The sequence below is a fragment of the Sebastes umbrosus genome, chromosome 17 (assembly GCF_015220745.1).
Source record: "Sebastes umbrosus isolate fSebUmb1 chromosome 17, fSebUmb1.pri, whole genome shotgun sequence".
NCBI lineage: Eukaryota > Metazoa > Chordata > Actinopteri > Perciformes > Sebastidae > Sebastes > Sebastes umbrosus.
The window spans coordinates 1,048,010-1,066,742 of NC_051285.1; the positions used below are offsets into that span (position 1 = coordinate 1,048,010).

Here is an 18,733-nt window from a genome sequence, read left to right on the forward strand (position 1 = left end):
CACGAAAAATGTCATAGTATAGTATGTCGAAAAAAGTCACGAAAAAAGTCACGAAAAAAGTCATAGTATAGCATGTTGAAAAAAGTCAGAATAGTATGTCAAAAAAAATCATAGTATAGTGTGTCAAAAAAGTCACGAAAAATGTCATAGTATAGGATGTCGAAAAAAGTCACGAAAAAATGTCATAGTATAGGATGTCGAAAAAAGTCACGAAAAAAGTCATAGTATAGCATGTCGAAAAAAGTCATAGTATAGCATGTTGAAAAAAGTCATAGTATAGCATGTCGAAAAAAGTCACGAAAAAAGTCATAGTATAGCATGTCGAAAAAAGTCATAGTATAGTGTGTCAAAAAAGTCACGAAAAAAGTCATAGTATAGGATGTCGAAAAAAGTCATAGTATAGCATGTCGAAAAAAGTCACGAAAAAATGTCATAGTATAGCATGTCGAAAAAAGTCACGAAAAAAGTCATAGTATAGGATGTCGAAAAAAGTCATAGTATAGTATGTCGAAAAAAGTCACGAAAAAAGTCACGAAAAAAGTCATAGTATAGCATGTTGAAAAAAGTCAGAATAGTATGTCAAAAAAAATCATAGTATAGTGTGTCAAAAAAGTCACGAAAAAAGTCATAGTATAGTATGTCGAAAAAAGTCACGAAAAAATGTCATAGTATAGGATGTCGAAAAAAGTCACGAAAAAAGTCATAGTATAGCGTGTCGAAAAAAGTCATAGTATAGCATGTCGAAAAAAGTCACGAAAAAAGTCATAGTATAGCATGTTGAAAAAAGTCAGAATAGTATGTCAAAAAAAATCATATTATAGTGTGTCAAAAAAGTCACGAAAAATGTCATAGTATAGGATGTCGAAAAAAGTCACGAAAAAATGTCATAGTATAGGATGTCGAAAAAAGTCATGGTATAGCATGTCGAAAAAAGTCACGAAAAAAGTCATAGTATAGCATGTCGAAAAAAGTCATAGTATAGCGTGTCGAAAAAAGTCACGAAAAAAGTCATAGTATAGCATGTCGAAAAAAGTCATAGTATAGCATGTCGAAAAAAGTCATAGTATAGCATGTTGAAAAAAGTCACGAAAAAATGTCATAGTATAGTGTGTCAAAAAAGTCACGAAAAAAGTCATAGTATAGTGTGTCAAAAAAGTCACGAAAAAAGTCATAGTATAGGATGTCGAAAAAAGTCATAGTATAGCATGTCGAAAAAAGTCACGAAAAAAGTCATAGTATAGCATGTCGAAAAAAGTCATAGTATAGCATGTTGAAAAAAGTCACGAAAAAAGTCATAGTATAGCATGTCGAAAAAAGTCATAGTATAGCATGTTGAAAAAAGTCATAGTATAGCATGTCGAAAAAAGTCACGAAAAAAGTCATAGTATAGCATGTCGAAAAAAGTCATAGTATAGTGTGTCAAAAAAGTCACGAAAAAAGTCATAGTATAGCATGTCGAAAAAAGTCATAGTATAGCATGTCGAAAAAAGTCACGAAAAAAGTCATAGTATAGCATGTCGAAAAAAGTCATAGTATAGCATGTTGAAAAAAGTCATAGTATAGCATGTCGAAAAAAGTCACGAAAAAAGTCATAGTATAGCATGTCGAAAAAAGTCATAGTATAGTGTGTCAAAAAAGTCACGAAAAAAGTCATAGTATAGGATGTCGAAAAAAGTCATAGTATAGCATGTCGAAAAAAGTCACGAAAAAAGTCATAGTATAGGATGTCGAAAAAAGTCATAGTATAGTATGTCGAAAAAAGTCACGAAAAAAGTCACGAAAAAAGTCATAGTATAGCATGTTGAAAAAAGTCAGAATAGTATGTCAAAAAAAATCATAGTATAGTGTGTCAAAAAAGTCACGAAAAAAGTCATAGTATAGTATGTCGAAAAAAGTCACGAAAAAATGTCATAGTATAGGATGTCGAAAAAAGTCACGAAAAAAGTCATAGTATAGCGTGTCGAAAAAAGTCATAGTATAGCATGTCGAAAAAAGTCACGAAAAAAGTCATAGTATAGCATGTTGAAAAAAGTCAGAATAGTATGTCAAAAAAAATCATATTATAGTGTGTCAAAAAAGTCACGAAAAATGTCATAGTATAGGATGTCGAAAAAAGTCACGAAAAAATGTCATAGTATAGGATGTCGAAAAAAGTCATGGTATAGCATGTCGAAAAAAGTCACGAAAAAAGTCATAGTATAGCATGTCGAAAAAAGTCATAGTATAGCGTGTCGAAAAAAGTCACGAAAAAAGTCATAGTATAGCATGTCGAAAAAAGTCATAGTATAGCATGTCGAAAAAAGTCATAGTATAGCATGTTGAAAAAAGTCACGAAAAAATGTCATAGTATAGTGTGTCAAAAAAGTCACGAAAAAAGTCATAGTATAGTGTGTCAAAAAAGTCACGAAAAAAGTCATAGTATAGGATGTCGAAAAAAGTCATAGTATAGCATGTCGAAAAAAGTCACGAAAAAAGTCATAGTATAGCATGTCGAAAAAAGTCATAGTATAGCATGTTGAAAAAAGTCACGAAAAAAGTCATAGTATAGCATGTCGAAAAAAGTCATAGTATAGCATGTTGAAAAAAGTCATAGTATAGCATGTCGAAAAAAGTCACGAAAAAAGTCATAGTATAGCATGTCGAAAAAAGTCATAGTATAGTGTGTCAAAAAAGTCACGAAAAAAGTCATAGTATAGGATGTCGAAAAAAGTCATAGTATAGTATGTCGAAAAAAGTCACGAAAAAAGTCATAGTATAGCGTGTCGAAAAAAGTCATAGTATAGCATGTCGAAAAAAGTCACGAAAGCATGTCGAAAAAAGTCACGAAAAAAGTCATAGTATAGCATGTCGAAAAAAGTCATAGTATAGTGTGTCAAAAAAGTCACGAAAAAAGTCATAGTATAGGATGTCGAAAAAAGTCATAGTATAGCATGTCGAAAAAAGTCACGAAAAAATGTCATAGTATAGCATGTCGAAAAAAGTCACGAAAAAAGTCATAGTATAGGATGTCGAAAAAAGTCATAGTATAGTATGTCGAAAAAAGTCACGAAAAAAGTCACGAAAAAAGTCATAGTATAGCATGTTGAAAAAAGTCAGAATAGTATGTCAAAAAAAATCATAGTATAGTGTGTCAAAAAAGTCACGAAAAAAGTCATAGTATAGTATGTCGAAAAAAGTCACGAAAAAATGTCATAGTATAGGATGTCGAAAAAAGTCATAGTATAGCGTGTCGAAAAAAGTCATAGTATAGCATGTCGAAAAAAGTCACGAAAAAAGTCATAGTATAGCATGTTGAAAAAAGTCAGAATAGTATGTCAAAAAAAATCATATTATAGTGTGTCAAAAAAGTCACGAAAAATGTCATAGTATAGGATGTCGAAAAAAGTCACGAAAAAATGTCATAGTATAGGATGTCGAAAAAAGTCATGGTATAGCATGTCGAAAAAAGTCACGAAAAAAGTCATAGTATAGCATGTCGAAAAAAGTCATAGTATAGCGTGTCGAAAAAAGTCACGAAAAAAGTCATAGTATAGCATGTCGAAAAAAGTCATAGTATAGCATGTCGAAAAAAGTCATAGTATAGCATGTTGAAAAAAGTCACGAAAAAATGTCATAGTATAGTGTGTCAAAAAAGTCACGAAAAAAGTCATAGTATAGTGTGTCAAAAAAGTCACGAAAAAAGTCATAGTATAGGATGTCGAAAAAAGTCATAGTATAGCATGTCGAAAAAAGTCACGAAAAAATGTCATAGTATAGCATGTCGAAAAAAGTCACGAAAAAAGTCATAGTATAGGATGTCGAAAAAAGTCATAGTATAGTATGTCGAAAAAAGTCACGAAAAAAGTCACGAAAAAAGTCATAGTATAGCATGTTGAAAAAAGTCAGAATAGTATGTCAAAAAAAATCATAGTATAGTGTGTCAAAAAAGTCACGAAAAAAGTCATAGTATAGTATGTCGAAAAAAGTCACGAAAAAATGTCATAGTATAGGATGTCGAAAAAAGTCACGAAAAAAGTCATAGTATAGCGTGTCGAAAAAAATCATAGTATAGCATGTCGAAAAAAGTCACGAAAAAAGTCATAGTATAGCATGTTGAAAAAAGTCAGAATAGTATGTCAAAAAAAATCATATTATAGTGTGTCAAAAAAGTCACGAAAAATGTCATAGTATAGGATGTCGAAAAAAGTCACGAAAAAATGTCATAGTATAGGATGTCGAAAAAAGTCATAGTATAGCATGTCGAAAAAAGTCACGAAAAAAGTCATAGTATAGCATGTCGAAAAAAGTCATAGTATAGCGTGTCGAAAAAAGTCATAGTATAGCATGTCGAAAAAAGTCACGAAAAAAGTCATAGTATAGCATGTTGAAAAAAGTCAGAATAGTATGTCGAAAAAAATCATAGTATAGTGTGTCAAAAAAGTCACGAAAAATGTCATAGTATAGGATGTCGAAAAAAGTCACGAAAAAATGTCATAGTATAGGATATCGAAAAAAGTCACGAAAAAAGTCATAGTATAGCGTGTCGAAAAAAATCATAGTATAGTGTGTCAAAAAAGTCACGAAAAAAGTCATAGTATAGGATGTCGAAAAAAGTCACGAAAAATGTCATAGTATAGCATGTCGAAAAAAGTCACGAAAAAAGTCATAGTATAGCATGTCGAAAAAAGTCATAGTATAGCATGTCGAAAAAAGTCATAGTATAGCATGTCGAAAAAAGTCATAGTATAGCATGTCGAAAAAAGTCATAGTATAGCATGTTGAAAAAAGTCACGAAAAAATGTCATAGTATAGTGTGTCAAAAAAGTCACGAAAAAAGTCATAGTATAGTGTGTCAAAAAAGTCACGAAAAAAGTCATAGTATAGGATGTCGAAAAAAGTCATAGTATAGCATGTCGAAAAAAGTCACGAAAAAAGTCATAGTATAGCATGTCGAAAAAAGTCATAGTATAGCATGTTGAAAAAAGTCACGAAAAAAGTCATAGTATAGCATGTCGAAAAAAGTCATAGTATAGCATGTTGAAAAAAGTCATAGTATAGCATGTCGAAAAAAGTCACGAAAAAAGTCATAGTATAGCATGTCGAAAAAAGTCATAGTATAGTGTGTCAAAAAAGTCACGAAAAAAGTCATAGTATAGGATGTCGAAAAAAGTCATAGTATAGCATGTCGAAAAAAGTCACGAAAAAAGTCATAGTATAGCATGTCGAAAAAAGTCATAGTATAGCATGTTGAAAAAAGTCATAGTATAGCATGTCGAAAAAAGTCACGAAAAAAGTCATAGTATAGCATGTCGAAAAAAGTCATAGTATAGTGTGTCAAAAAAGTCACGAAAAAAGTCATAGTATAGGATGTCGAAAAAAGTCATAGTATAGCATGTCGAAAAAAGTCACGAAAAAAGTCATAGTATAGGATGTCGAAAAAAGTCATAGTATAGTATGTCGAAAAAAGTCACGAAAAAAGTCACGAAAAAAGTCATAGTATAGCATGTTGAAAAAAGTCAGAATAGTATGTCAAAAAAAATCATAGTATAGTGTGTCAAAAAAGTCACGAAAAAAGTCATAGTATAGTATGTCGAAAAAAGTCACGAAAAAATGTCATAGTATAGGATGTCGAAAAAAGTCACGAAAAAAGTCATAGTATAGCGTGTCGAAAAAAGTCATAGTATAGCATGTCGAAAAAAGTCACGAAAAAAGTCATAGTATAGCATGTTGAAAAAAGTCAGAATAGTATGTCAAAAAAAATCATATTATAGTGTGTCAAAAAAGTCACGAAAAATGTCATAGTATAGGATGTCGAAAAAAGTCACGAAAAAATGTCATAGTATAGGATGTCGAAAAAAGTCATGGTATAGCATGTCGAAAAAAGTCACGAAAAAAGTCATAGTATAGCATGTCGAAAAAAGTCATAGTATAGCGTGTCGAAAAAAGTCACGAAAAAAGTCATAGTATAGCATGTCGAAAAAAGTCATAGTATAGCATGTCGAAAAAAGTCATAGTATAGCATGTTGAAAAAAGTCACGAAAAAATGTCATAGTATAGTGTGTCAAAAAAGTCACGAAAAAAGTCATAGTATAGTGTGACAAAAAAGTCACGAAAAAAGTCATAGTATAGGATGTCGAAAAAAGTCATAGTATAGCATGTCGAAAAAAGTCACGAAAAAAGTCATAGTATAGCATGTCGAAAAAAGTCATAGTATAGCATGTTGAAAAAAGTCACGAAAAAAGTCATAGTATAGCATGTCGAAAAAAGTCATAGTATAGCATGTTGAAAAAAGTCATAGTATAGCATGTCGAAAAAAGTCACGAAAAAAGTCATAGTATAGCATGTCGAAAAAAGTCATAGTATAGTGTGTCAAAAAAGTCACGAAAAAAGTCATAGTATAGGATGTCGAAAAAAGTCATAGTATAGCATGTCGAAAAAAGTCACGAAAAAAGTCATAGTATAGCATGTCGAAAAAAGTCATAGTATAGCATGTTGAAAAAAGTCATAGTATAGCATGTCGAAAAAAGTCACGAAAAAAGTCATAGTATAGCATGTCGAAAAAAGTCATAGTATAGTGTGTCAAAAAAGTCACGAAAAAAGTCATAGTATAGGATGTCGAAAAAAGTCATAGTATAGCATGTCGAAAAAAGTCACGAAAAAATGTCATAGTATAGCATGTCGAAAAAAGTCACGAAAAAAGTCATAGTATAGGATGTCGAAAAAAGTCATAGTATAGTATGTCGAAAAAATTCACGAGAAAAGTCACGAAAAAAGTCATAGTATAGCATGTTGAAAAAAGTCAGAATAGTATGTCAAAAAAAATCATAGTATAGTGTGTCGAAAAAAGTCACGAAAAAATGTCATAGTATAGGATGTCGAAAAAAGTCATAGTATAGCGTGTCGAAAAAAGTCATAGTATAGCATGTCGAAAAAAGTCACGAAAAAAGTCATAGTATAGCATGTTGAAAAAAGTCAGAATAGTATGTCAAAAAAAATCATATTATAGTGTGTCAAAAAAGTCACGAAAAATGTCATAGTATAGGATGTCGAAAAAAGTCACGAAAAAATGTCATAGTATAGGATGTCGAAAAAAGTCATGGTATAGCATGTCGAAAAAAGTCACGAAAAAAGTCATAGTATAGCATGTCGAAAAAAGTCATAGTATAGCGTGTCGAAAAAAGTCACGAAAAAAGTCATAGTATAGCATGTCGAAAAAAGTCATAGTATAGCATGTCGAAAAAAGTCATAGTATAGCATGTTGAAAAAAGTCACGAAAAAATGTCATAGTATAGTGTGTCAAAAAAGTCACGAAAAAAGTCATAGTATAGTGTGTCAAAAAAGTCACGAAAAAAGTCATAGTATAGGATGTCGAAAAAAGTCATAGTATAGCATGTCGAAAAAAGTCACGAAAAAATGTCATAGTATAGCATGTCGAAAAAAGTCACGAAAAAAGTCATAGTATAGGATGTCGAAAAAAGTCATAGTATAGTATGTCGAAAAAAGTCACGAAAAAAGTCACGAAAAAAGTCATAGTATAGCATGTTGAAAAAAGTCAGAATAGTATGTCAAAAAAAATCATAGTATAGTGTGTCAAAAAAGTCACGAAAAAAGTCATAGTATAGTATGTCGAAAAAAGTCACGAAAAAATGTCATAGTATAGGATGTCGAAAAAAGTCATAGTATAGCATGTCGAAAAAAGTCACGAAAAAAGTCATAGTATAGCATGTCGAAAAAAGTCATAGTATAGCGTGTCGAAAAAAGTCATAGTATAGCATGTCGAAAAAAGTCACGAAAAAAGTCATAGTATAGCATGTTGAAAAAAGTCAGAATAGTATGTCGAAAAAAATCATAGTATAGTGTGTCAAAAAAGTCACGAAAAATGTCATAGTATAGGATGTCGAAAAAAGTCACGAAAAAATGTCATAGTATAGGATATCGAAAAAAGTCACGAAAAAAGTCATAGTATAGCGTGTCGAAAAAAATCATAGTATAGTGTGTCAAAAAAGTCACGAAAAAAGTCATAGTATAGGATGTCGAAAAAAGTCACGAAAAATGTCATAGTATAGCATGTCGAAAAAAGTCACGAAAAAAGTCATAGTATAGCATGTTGAAAAAAGTTAGAATAGTATGTCAAAAAAAATCATAGTATAGTGTGTCAAAAAAGTCACGAAAAAAGTCATAGTATAGTATGTCGAAAAAAGTCACGAAAAAAGTCATAGTATAGCGTGTCGAAAAAAGTCATAGTATAGCATGTCGAAAAAAGTCACGAAAAAAGTCATAGTATAGCATGTTGAAAAAAGTCAGAATAGTATGTCGAAAAAAATCATAGTATAGTGTGTCAAAAAAGTCACGAAAAAAGTCATAGTATAGTATGTCGAAAAAAGTCACGAAAAAAGTCATAGTATAGGATGTTGAAAAAAGTCATAGTATAGCATGTCGAAAAAAGTCACGAAAAAAGTCATAGTATAGCATGTTGAAAAAAGTCACGAAAAAAGTTATAGTATAGCATGTCGAAAAAAGTCATAGTATAGTATGTTGAAAAAAGTCACGAAAAATGTCATAGTATAGTATGTCGAAAAAAGTCACGAAAAAAGTCACGAAAAAAGTCATAGTATAGCATGTTGAAAAAAGTCAGAATAGTATGTCAAAAAAAATCATAGTATAGTGTGTCAAAAAAGTCACGAAAAATGTCATAGTATAGGATGTCGAAAAAAGTCACGAAAAAATGTCATAGTATAGGATGTCGAAAAAAGTCATAGTATAGCATGTCGAAAAAAGTCATAGTATAGCATGTCGAAAAAAGTCACAAAAAAAGTCATAGTATAGGATGTCGAAAAAAGTCACGAAAAAAGTCATAGTATAGCATGTCGAAAAAAGTCATAGTATAGCATGTCGAAAAAAGTCACAAAAAAAGTCATAGTATAGCATGTCGAAAAAAGTCATAGTATAGCATGTCGAAAAAAGTCATAGTATAGCATGTCGAAAAAAGTCACAAAAAAAGTCATAGTATAGGATGTCGAAAAAAGTCACGAAAAAAGTCATAGTATAGCATGTCGAAAAAAGTCACAAAAAAAGTCATAGTATTGTATGTCGCAAATAATTACAAAATAAGTCATAGTATAGCATGTCAAAAAATGTCATAGTATACTATTTCGACAAACTATACTATGACTATTTTAATGATTTTTCGACATACTTTACTAATACTGTACTGCTATTACCAAAGTTAATTCTACCGTTAGTGTTACCTCCACTAGTACTATTCATTCCTCTTTAATGCTACTTCTACTACTGTTAGTATTCTACCATTACTAGTATTACTCTACTGCTATTACTTCTACTATTACTACTGTAAGTATTATTGTTGATATTACAACTCTTACTGTTAGTATTACTGTTACTATTATAACCACTCCTACTGTTACTACCATTTCTACTACTGCTTTAACAACACTACAGACTGATTCTGATACTGTAACAATAAGTAATATTTTGCTATTTTATTTGTCCAGCTGCTGTTTCTTAAATAAAGAATGAACCTTTAATCTGAAGTCATATTGTTTTTATTGACTGTTGGTGCCAGCAGGAGGCGCTGGGATCAGTGTGTTTGTGTAATAATGTGTCTCTGAGTGTGTTTGTGTGCAACCGTGTACTGTATATGACCTGTCCTACTGTACGTACTGTACATCACCACCTGTTTGAATCTAATTGACTGACACTGGATCCAGATAAGCTGCTGACACACTGAACATACTGCACAGTACAGCTCTACTACAGTACTACAGGAAGTATTTCTGACGAGTGAAAACCTTCTATAGAACAAGAGGGAGTTATTTAAGTAAATATTGCCTTATTAAAGCCGTTTCTCATCAGTGCGATGCAAAAATGCATGTCCAATTTTCGTCAATGAGGCCAAATGAGTTTCCTCCTAAATATACAGTATATATACAGTTTATATATACACACATATATATATATACATAATATATATACATATATATGTACATAATGTATATATATACACACATATATATATGTGTGTATATATGTACATGATATATATATATGTATATATATATATACATATATATATTTATATATACACGTATATATATATTTATATATACACGTATATATATACATATATATATATATACACATATATACATATATATGTGTATATATATATTTACATATATATATATACATATACACATATATATATACACATATATATACACATATATATATATACATATATATACACATATATATTGCAGCAGTAGAAATCGGTAACAGTGGTAGTAACAATAGTAGTTGTGGTAGTAGAATGATAGTAATAGTAACAGTAACAGTGGTGTAGTAGGAATGTAACAGTAGTCGTAGAAGTAATAATGCTATTAGTAGTAACAGCAGTAATAGAAGTAGTATCAATAGTGATAGTAAGTGTAAAGGTAGTACACATAGTAATAGTAGTATAAATAGCTGGTTGTAGAGGTATTAATGGAAGGTAGAAACAATATTGTAGTAGTAGTAGGAATACAATAGTAGTTGTAACAGTAGTTGTAGAAGTAATAATACTACTAGTAGTAACAGTAGAAGTAGTAGTAGTAGTATCAATAGTGATAGTAAGGTTATAGTAACAGTAGTAGAAATAGCTGGTTGTAGAGGTATTAATAGTGGTAGTACAGTAGAAACAATACCGGTAGTAGTAGTAGTAGTAGTAGTATTAGGAGTAATACAATTGTAGTTGTAATGGTAGTAACACTGGTCGTAGTAACACATGGTAACAATAGTAGTAGTAACAGTAGTGGTCATGGCAGCAGTAGTGGTAGTCGTAGTAGTAACTGTAGTAGTAGGAGTACTACTACTGTGTAGTTATGGTTGGAGGAAACAGAAAAAAGTAGAAGAAGAAACAAGAGCTGTGAAACATGTTACAACACGACACACACCATGTGTGATGTCTTTGTGTATGTTAGTGTGTACATGCAGGTGTGTGTGTGTGTGTGTGTGTGTGTGTGTGTGTGTGTGTGTGTGTGTGTGAGCATGCAGACTGAGCTGTTGGCTACTCTTTGACCATATAAGGACTCTAGACAGAGACCGTCCACACACACATCCTCAGTCAGAGTTACTTCCTCTGCTGCTGCAGCTCCGTCACTTTAGAGGTTCATTACATTTAATTATGAAATAAACAAAACAAGACTGAGATCAGGAGTCGTTACAGCTGCTGCTCACACTGAGTCTGTAGTGGTAGTAGTAGTAGTAGTAGTAGTAGTAGTACTGACAGTAGTAGTAACAGTAGTAGTAGTACTGACAGTAGTAGTAGTAACAGTAGTAGTAGTAACAGTAGTAGTAGTAGTAGTAGTAAGAGTAGTATTAGTTGTACTAACAGTAGTAGTAGAGGTGGTAGAACAAATAGTATTGACATCGGTAGTATAAACAGTACGGTAGTAGTATCAGTGCAGTAGTAGTATCAGTACAGTAGCAGTAGTAGCAGCGTATTGTTTTGTATGTGAACCGTGATCTGTTGACTTCACCTGTTTAATTAACACGATACAACATGTAAAAGATGGTGAGACAGGTGAGTGTGTCTCAGTATGACTCAGTGTGACTCAGTGTGACTCAGTTTGACTCTGTGACTCAGTGTGAGTCAGTATGAGTCATTATAAGTGAGTATGAGTCGTTGCGACTCAGTATGAGTCATTATGACTCAGTGTGAGTCAGTGTGACTCAGTGTGACTCGGTATGACTCGGTATGACTCGGTATGACTCAGTGTGAGTCAGTGTGACTCAGTGTGACTCAGTGTGACTCAGTGTGACTCAGTTTGACTCTGTGACTCAGTGTGAGTCAGTATGAGTCATTATAAGTGAGTATGAGTCGTTGCGACTCAGTATGAGTCATTATGACTCAGTGTGAGTCAGTGTGACTCAGTGTGAGTCAGTGTGACTCAGTGTGACTCAGTGTGAGTCAGTGTGACTCGGTATGAGTCAGTGTGACTCGGTATGACTCGGTGTGACTCGGTGTGAGTCAGTGTGAGTCAGTGTGAGTCAGTGTGAGTCAGTGTGACTCGGTATGACTCGGTATGACTCAGTATGAGCTAGATGCAGCAGGTGTGATGAGGGACTCACTTGTCCTGCAGGTCCTGCAGGCTCTGCTCGGCCCGCTGCAGACCCTCCAGGTCCTTCGACAGCCTCCCCAGGTCGTCTCTGGACTTCCTGGTCTGGACGTAGGCGAACCAGCAGCCGCCCAGCGCCATCAGGATGGACACGCCCAGAACCAGATCCTTCCAGCGGCTGTGACGGCCTGCTGACACACAGACCACAGCCTGTCGTGAGCTATTGCTTAAACATACAGTTAACCACAGATATCACATGACATACATCACATGACATCACATACCCGGCGGCGGTCCAAACAGCACGATGTCCAGAGCTTTGAGCTGCAGCTTCTGAGCATGACTTCTGTCTAAGATCTTCAACACCGACACCGCCAGCGTGGTGTTCTTCACCGCCAGCCTGCAACAGAGACAGGATGGGGTGTGTGGTGGGATCATTAATGAGTTAATTCAGTCTGGCTTTAGAGTTTAACCTACACAGGAAGTGGAAACCCAGAAACAAACATTGTAGTGGTCGTGTGTCTGAAAAACTGTTGCGTTCATGAACACTCCGACATCTGAGATCTGAGAGTGGAGACCTACAGGAGACTGTTGTAGGAACCTCAGGAGTGAACCGGAGGAGCTTCTATCAACTATCCAACATGTTATCAGTATAGGTTTATGTCTCACGGCTGCTTTAATATGGGGTTATAAGATTATTATCATTATTGGTCTGCAAAAATATCACAAAAGATCAAATATATCTGCAGCTATACTGACACAACAGAAGGTGTAAGCAGACAGAGCTATTTGGCTTAAACTTGTATAACAGCTGGTATGGCCCTAATTAATGGTGCTAATTGGCTCCATAGTCCCCAAAGCATTATGGGAAGTGTAGTACTGTACCTGGGTAAGGCCTTTCCATCCAGATGGTGTTTCCTGAAGGTGTCGATGTACTGAGGAAGCTCCACGCTGATGATCAGCCAGTCCTCCACCTGCTGCTCTGTCCAGTTATACACTGAAAACACACAAACACACAGTGCTTTAAATACCTGAAAACAGCTGTTAAACATCTGTATATCTCCGTCTCTCTGTTATTACGTCTTCATGCAGTTGATGTCTAAAAATAACCACGTTCCTCCTCGTGTGTCTCTACGTCATCACGGTGACAAATTGAGCTGGAAAATTAAGAAGAAGCCAGAAATAGGATTTTATTTTTACACTCAACACACCATTCTTCCTTTTCAATCCCTCCTCACTCCTTTATCCATCTTTCCTTCTTCCCTTTGTTCTTTCTTTCATCCCCTTTTCACTTTTCTTTCCTCTTTTTCCATCTTTCTTTCATCCATTCTTTACTGCTTTCTTCCCTTTATTTGCTTCTGTGCGTCCTCTATTTTCCATCTTTCCTTACTTCTTTCTTTCTTTCTTCCATCCATTCTTGACTTCTTTTTCTTTCCTTCTTTCCATAGCTCGTTCTCTTGTTTTCCATCTTTAGTTCCCTCTTTCCTTTTCTTTCGCTTCTTCTTTCTTTCCTTCCTTCCCTTTCCCTAACGTACCTATAGATACGTCGTCAAATAACAGAAAATAATCAATTCTTCTTTTTTTTTTTAATTGTAGGTGTGCCGTCAAATAACAGAAAATATATATATATATATATATATTTTTTATTATAGGTATGTCATTAAATAACAGAAAATATCTTGTTTTATTACTGTAATATTACAGAAAATATCTTGTTTTTTACTGTAGGTACGCCGTCAAATAACAGAAAATGTCTTTTTTTGTTTTGTTTTTCACTGTAAAAAAACAAAGGAGATATTTTCTGTTATTTGACGGCGTACTGAAAATATCTTGTTTTATAGGTACACCAATAAATAGAACATATATTTGTTTTTTTACTATATACTTCTTCCTGTCCTTTTTGTAATCTTTTCTTTGAGTCTTTTTCTCTCCATCTACTCTTTCTTAGCTCCCCTTTTCTTTTCTCTTAATGTGTTTCCTTTTCGTGTCTGTCCAGCTATTTTTTTTCATTAATTCTTCTTTCCTTCCTCACCTCTCCTCTTCATCCCTCCTCTCTATGCTTCCTTCCTTCCTTCCTTTTTTCCACAATCTTCCAGAGCCGATAAATCTTTAATTCTGACGTCTTTAAAACAACATGAACCTTAAAGTTATGATTTCTAAAAAGGAAGTTTGGTTCCCTGAGCCGGAGGTGATGATGTGAACATGTCGCTGTTTTATTGACACAGTAAATAATAAAGTAGAAGACGTGTTTACTGTGAGGAAACCTCAGATCTCCCTCCAGCTCTCGTCTACTGAAGACTTCTTCTGTTGATGTTTATGTGGGTTTGTTTTCGTTCAACTTTCCTTCTGCTGCTTTTAAATCAGCTCAGTGGGAAATATGTTTGGTGTGAAATGTCAAAACTGTTTTTGCTGATCTGATAGATGCTGACAAGCTAACACCAACATATCGGACTATTTATGAACCAATATGACGACAGAAAAGACCCGTAAACACTCATCACATGTGCTGCTGTAATGGTAGCAAGGCCGTTTGGTCTTCGGCATTCTTGAGGACACAAAGGCCCAATGCTGGCTAATGGTTGGTCTGTTTTAATGTGTTTATTCTTCTTATTTCCTACTTTGTTGTGCTGTAGCCAGGGTCTGAAATTAGCACCCAACACCCACCAAATGTAGATCAATTGTTGGCAGTGGCGGGGTGAAATCGTCAGGCCATCCGCCACTCTGGCAGACAGAAACGCTAGAGATGGGAATAGAGAATCAGTTCCTAGTTGTCCGATTCCTCGGCATCTCATGGCTTTGTGACTATCGATTCCTCTTATTGATGCTTTCCCACAGTTACGCTGCACAATGACGCATACGCACGCTGTATCATTCAGTTTGTTTGAGACCGGAGACACAGCGGAGAGACAAAAAACGCTCAAAAGCATGACACTACTACAACCAAAGAGGAGGGAGCGCACGCTGTTTTTTTTACTGATAAAGCGACCCTGAATAACAAATCTGTGTTGAAATCAATAGGATGAGAGTTCGTAAGGTTAGCTGTTAGCAGCTGGTGGGCAGCACAGTCCTGCTTGACTAAATAACAGAGCTACTAACGTTAACGGAGGTGCCATTGAGTTATTATTATGAGGCGTTCAAGCTCTGCTCAGTAAGAAGAAAACACTGTCTCAGAGACGTTTCCCTCACCTTCGGAGCTCTTCCAGGCGGACCACATGTCCTCCACGCTGATGTACAGGTCTACACGGTGGAAGCTGCTCTGTTTGGCTTTGGGGTCGTGATAATTCAGATCCTCCCTGAGAAACTGAGGACGAACGGAGGGACGGATTGAGACAGGGGGGGGTTGGACATTACTTACATGATTTTCCATCATTTAGTCTTCGCTGAAGACAGAAAAGGTTATTTTTAGAGTAAAAAGCAGGACAATAAACATTTCTGTTTGGTCAGGAGAAGAGTTTTTGTCTCACCTCGTTCGTCTCCGTCGTGTCCACCGTGCCGTCGGCGTCGTCGTCCATCAGTTTGTGGATGCTGCAGATCGCCTCGAAGCTCAGCAGGGAGTTCTCATCCTGACAGAGCTGCTGGTCTATCGCACACAGATCTACAACACAGAGAATAACAACACAAATATATATAAATGCTAATAATCTACAACAGGGGAAAGGTGTGGAATTATATTTATGTCTCAGTTCTGAGCGTGCAACGGGACATTAAAAGTTATATTTGTAGAGAGATTATGATCAATATGATGATGTTTGCAAACATGCTAATAAATTCATTTATCACAGAATAGATTTTTGATTGCTCAAATTCAATTATTCTTTGGGGGGTAATAATTACTCTATAAAATATCATTTCTGTGCACGCAAAATAATCTTTTTCTGTGCTCAAACTGTCCGACTGCAGTCTCAGAATTTAGATAACAACGCCATAAAGAAGCAGAACATACTGTAGAAGAAGCACGCCAACCTGCAGACATAAATAAAGTCTGTCCTGCAGGTAGAGAGTCGGAGTCTGTTTCCCTCAGAGACCGTTTCAGTTTGACAGACTTGGAGCTAAAAACAGCAACAGGACGAGTAAACATCCATCTTTTCTTGCTGCCATCTTTGTTTGGGTCGAAGAACGGAGACACATCACAGTTCTGCTTCACTGAGCTCCAGAGGACGGAGGTGGAACAAATACTGATGTACTTTACTAAAGTAAACGTTGCAATATCGCCGTATAAAAATACTCAAAAGAGACACAGTAGCTTCACTTCCACCGCTAGTTTTTCTTTCTTTCTCACTCATTTATCAACCTTATTATTGCTCTCATTGATCAGGGCTGTGTGAAGATACTGGTATCACAAGAAACTAGAAAACCTGATGAATCCATCGGTACCAACCATGTCAGACTAGCTGGTCGTGAAGGAGGTTAAATAACGCTCCAAACTCACGCTACATTTTGGCGATGAAAAACTGGCATGTCCACGTTCAAAGGGGTCCCTTGACCTCTGACCTCCAGATTAGTGAATGTAAATGAGTTCTACGGGTACCCACGAGTCTCCCCTTTACAGACATGCCCACTTTATGATCATCACAGTAGTACTGCAGTAGTTGTTATGTATTGGGAGCAGGGATCAGTAAGAGTCCAAACTCCTGTTAGCCTCATTTAGCAGCTAGCATCCACGACCATCCATCACATCAGGTTCTCCCGCTGCTGCTGCTGCCGTCGTCATGACAACGGTTTAAACAGGATCAGAGTGAATTACTTCATTCATGCCTACATTTGGTCATTTCAGCCTCCAGAACGTGTCTGAGAGTCTCTGCATGAACGACCGCTCAGCCAAGAGAGAGGGAGAGAGAGAGAGAGAGAGAGAGAGGGAGAGAGGAAGAGAGAGAGAGAGAGGAGAGAGGAAGAGAGAGAGAGAGAGAGAGAGGAGAGAGGAAGAGAGAGAGAGAGAGAGAGAGAGAGAGGGAGAGAGAGAGAGAGTGTCAGAGAGAGAGAGAGAGAGAGAGAGAGAGTGTCAGAGAGAGAGAGAGAGAGAGAGAGAGTGTCAGAGAGAGAGAGAGAGAGAGTGTTAGAGAGGAGCTCAGATCTTCATTGTCTGTTTGTCTCAAGTTAATGACAACAGAGCTGATATGACTCGCCGCCGCCGCCAACTGGAGACGTTTTAACTGATGACAGTGACGGTCAGCGCCGGGTAACATGAGACGAAAGAGAGCGTTAGCGTTGTAGCTTAGTGTGTACTTTACCATTCGATATGTAGTGCGATTTTTAAGTATTGTGATTCGATATTACGATTTATTGTGATTCCTTTTTTAACTCTAGACCGGTGGAGAAAGTTGAATCATTCACTTCTAGGGACTTTTACTCGATCGCCACGTTACCGCCATACGATAACGTTTCCTGCTAACTTTTTCCGACTTTTATTCAGACATATATCGGCCTATTTTGGGAATTTTTTTGGGCCATATTTCGGACATACTTTGGCATTTTTCTGCCTCTTTTCGGACACATTTCAGTCTTTTTTTAAAAAGAAATTCAGACATATTTCAGCTTTTTCAGACTTTTTTCTGACATATTTTGGCCATTTGTTTGAACATATTTCTGCCTTTTTTTGGGCCATATTTCGGACATACTTGTGCATTTTTTCGGCCTTTTTTCTGACATATTTCAGCCTTTTTTTAAAAAACATTTTCAGACATATTTTGGCTTTTTTTCGGACATATATCAGACTTTTGTTTGAACATATTTCGGCCTCTTTTCTGACATACTTTGGCATTTTTCTGCCTTTTTTCGGACATATTTCAGCTTTTTTCTGACTTTTTTTTCTGACTATTTTCAGCCTATTTTCAAACATACTTTGGCATTTTTTCTGCCTTTTTTCGAACCCCTTCTTTAAAACATTTTCAGACATATTTCAGCTTTTTTTCTGACTTTTTTCAGCCTTTGTTCTGACTTATTTTCGGACATATTTTGGCCTTTTTTAGACGTTAGCATGCAGCTTTAGCTCTGCTCTGTCTAGCTCTGCTTTTCCTGTCAATGTGTGAAACCCAAAGTGTTTCCATCCTTTACTGGATGTGTAGTGTTTACCACGCTGGATTTAAAATGTGAGGGTGCAGGTCGTATCCACGCTGACCCTCCAACGTTTTAGACTCTCTGAGGTTTGTTTTGGTTGACGGATACGAAACGGATATGACGTCACGTTACTCAGACTACCACAATAAAAGCATTAACTTCCTTCTGCCTCCACAGAGACTCAGATGAAGCAGATATATCCATTCTGGCATTAAAAACATTTCAAAATCTTAAAAACATTAAATCCTGACAGATACTGTAGGTGAATCCACTTTTTCCCGACCAAATAACGTTTCACATTCACACTTCTCACTCTCATATTCAGTGAAATGCTGCAACACCACCCGGCTGCAGACAGCACTTCTCTCTGTCTGCATGCTCGTACGTGTTCTGCACATGTGCAGACGGCATGCATGCGACGCCCAAAACGTGTGATCTCGGTGAAATGAGCCGGTGACGAAACGTCTCGTGGCTACGTGGGTGTGTTCGGTACGACTCAGACACCAAAGACTCTGTAGACTCTTTTCATGAAGTGTTTTTAAAAGGTAGTACCAGTTCTTTATCTCTAAGTAAACACTTCTTCT

The 18,733-nt window shown here is 35.6% G+C and overlaps 1 protein-coding gene across 6 annotated transcripts in view; it reads right to left on the bottom strand.

Moving 5' to 3' along the window:
• Window positions 1-18,733, bottom strand: part of LOC119475440 (stromal interaction molecule 1-like) — a 40,501-nt gene that overhangs the window by 12,792 nt on the left and 8,976 nt on the right. For 5 of the 6 annotated variants that reach the window (XM_037748141.1, XM_037748138.1, XM_037748142.1 and 2 more), the window contains exons 3-7: window positions 15,560-15,690; window positions 15,282-15,396; window positions 12,981-13,092; window positions 12,380-12,495; window positions 12,109-12,286 (exon numbers count right to left, since the gene is read on the bottom strand). In XM_037748141.1, the coding sequence (XP_037604069.1) occupies window positions 12,109-12,286; window positions 12,380-12,495; window positions 12,981-13,092; window positions 15,282-15,396; window positions 15,560-15,690 (652 nt within the window). The remainder of the gene's footprint in view (window positions 1-12,108; window positions 12,287-12,379; window positions 12,496-12,980; window positions 13,093-15,281; window positions 15,397-15,559; window positions 15,691-18,733) is intronic. The other variant, XM_037748139.1, reaches the window with a different exon arrangement.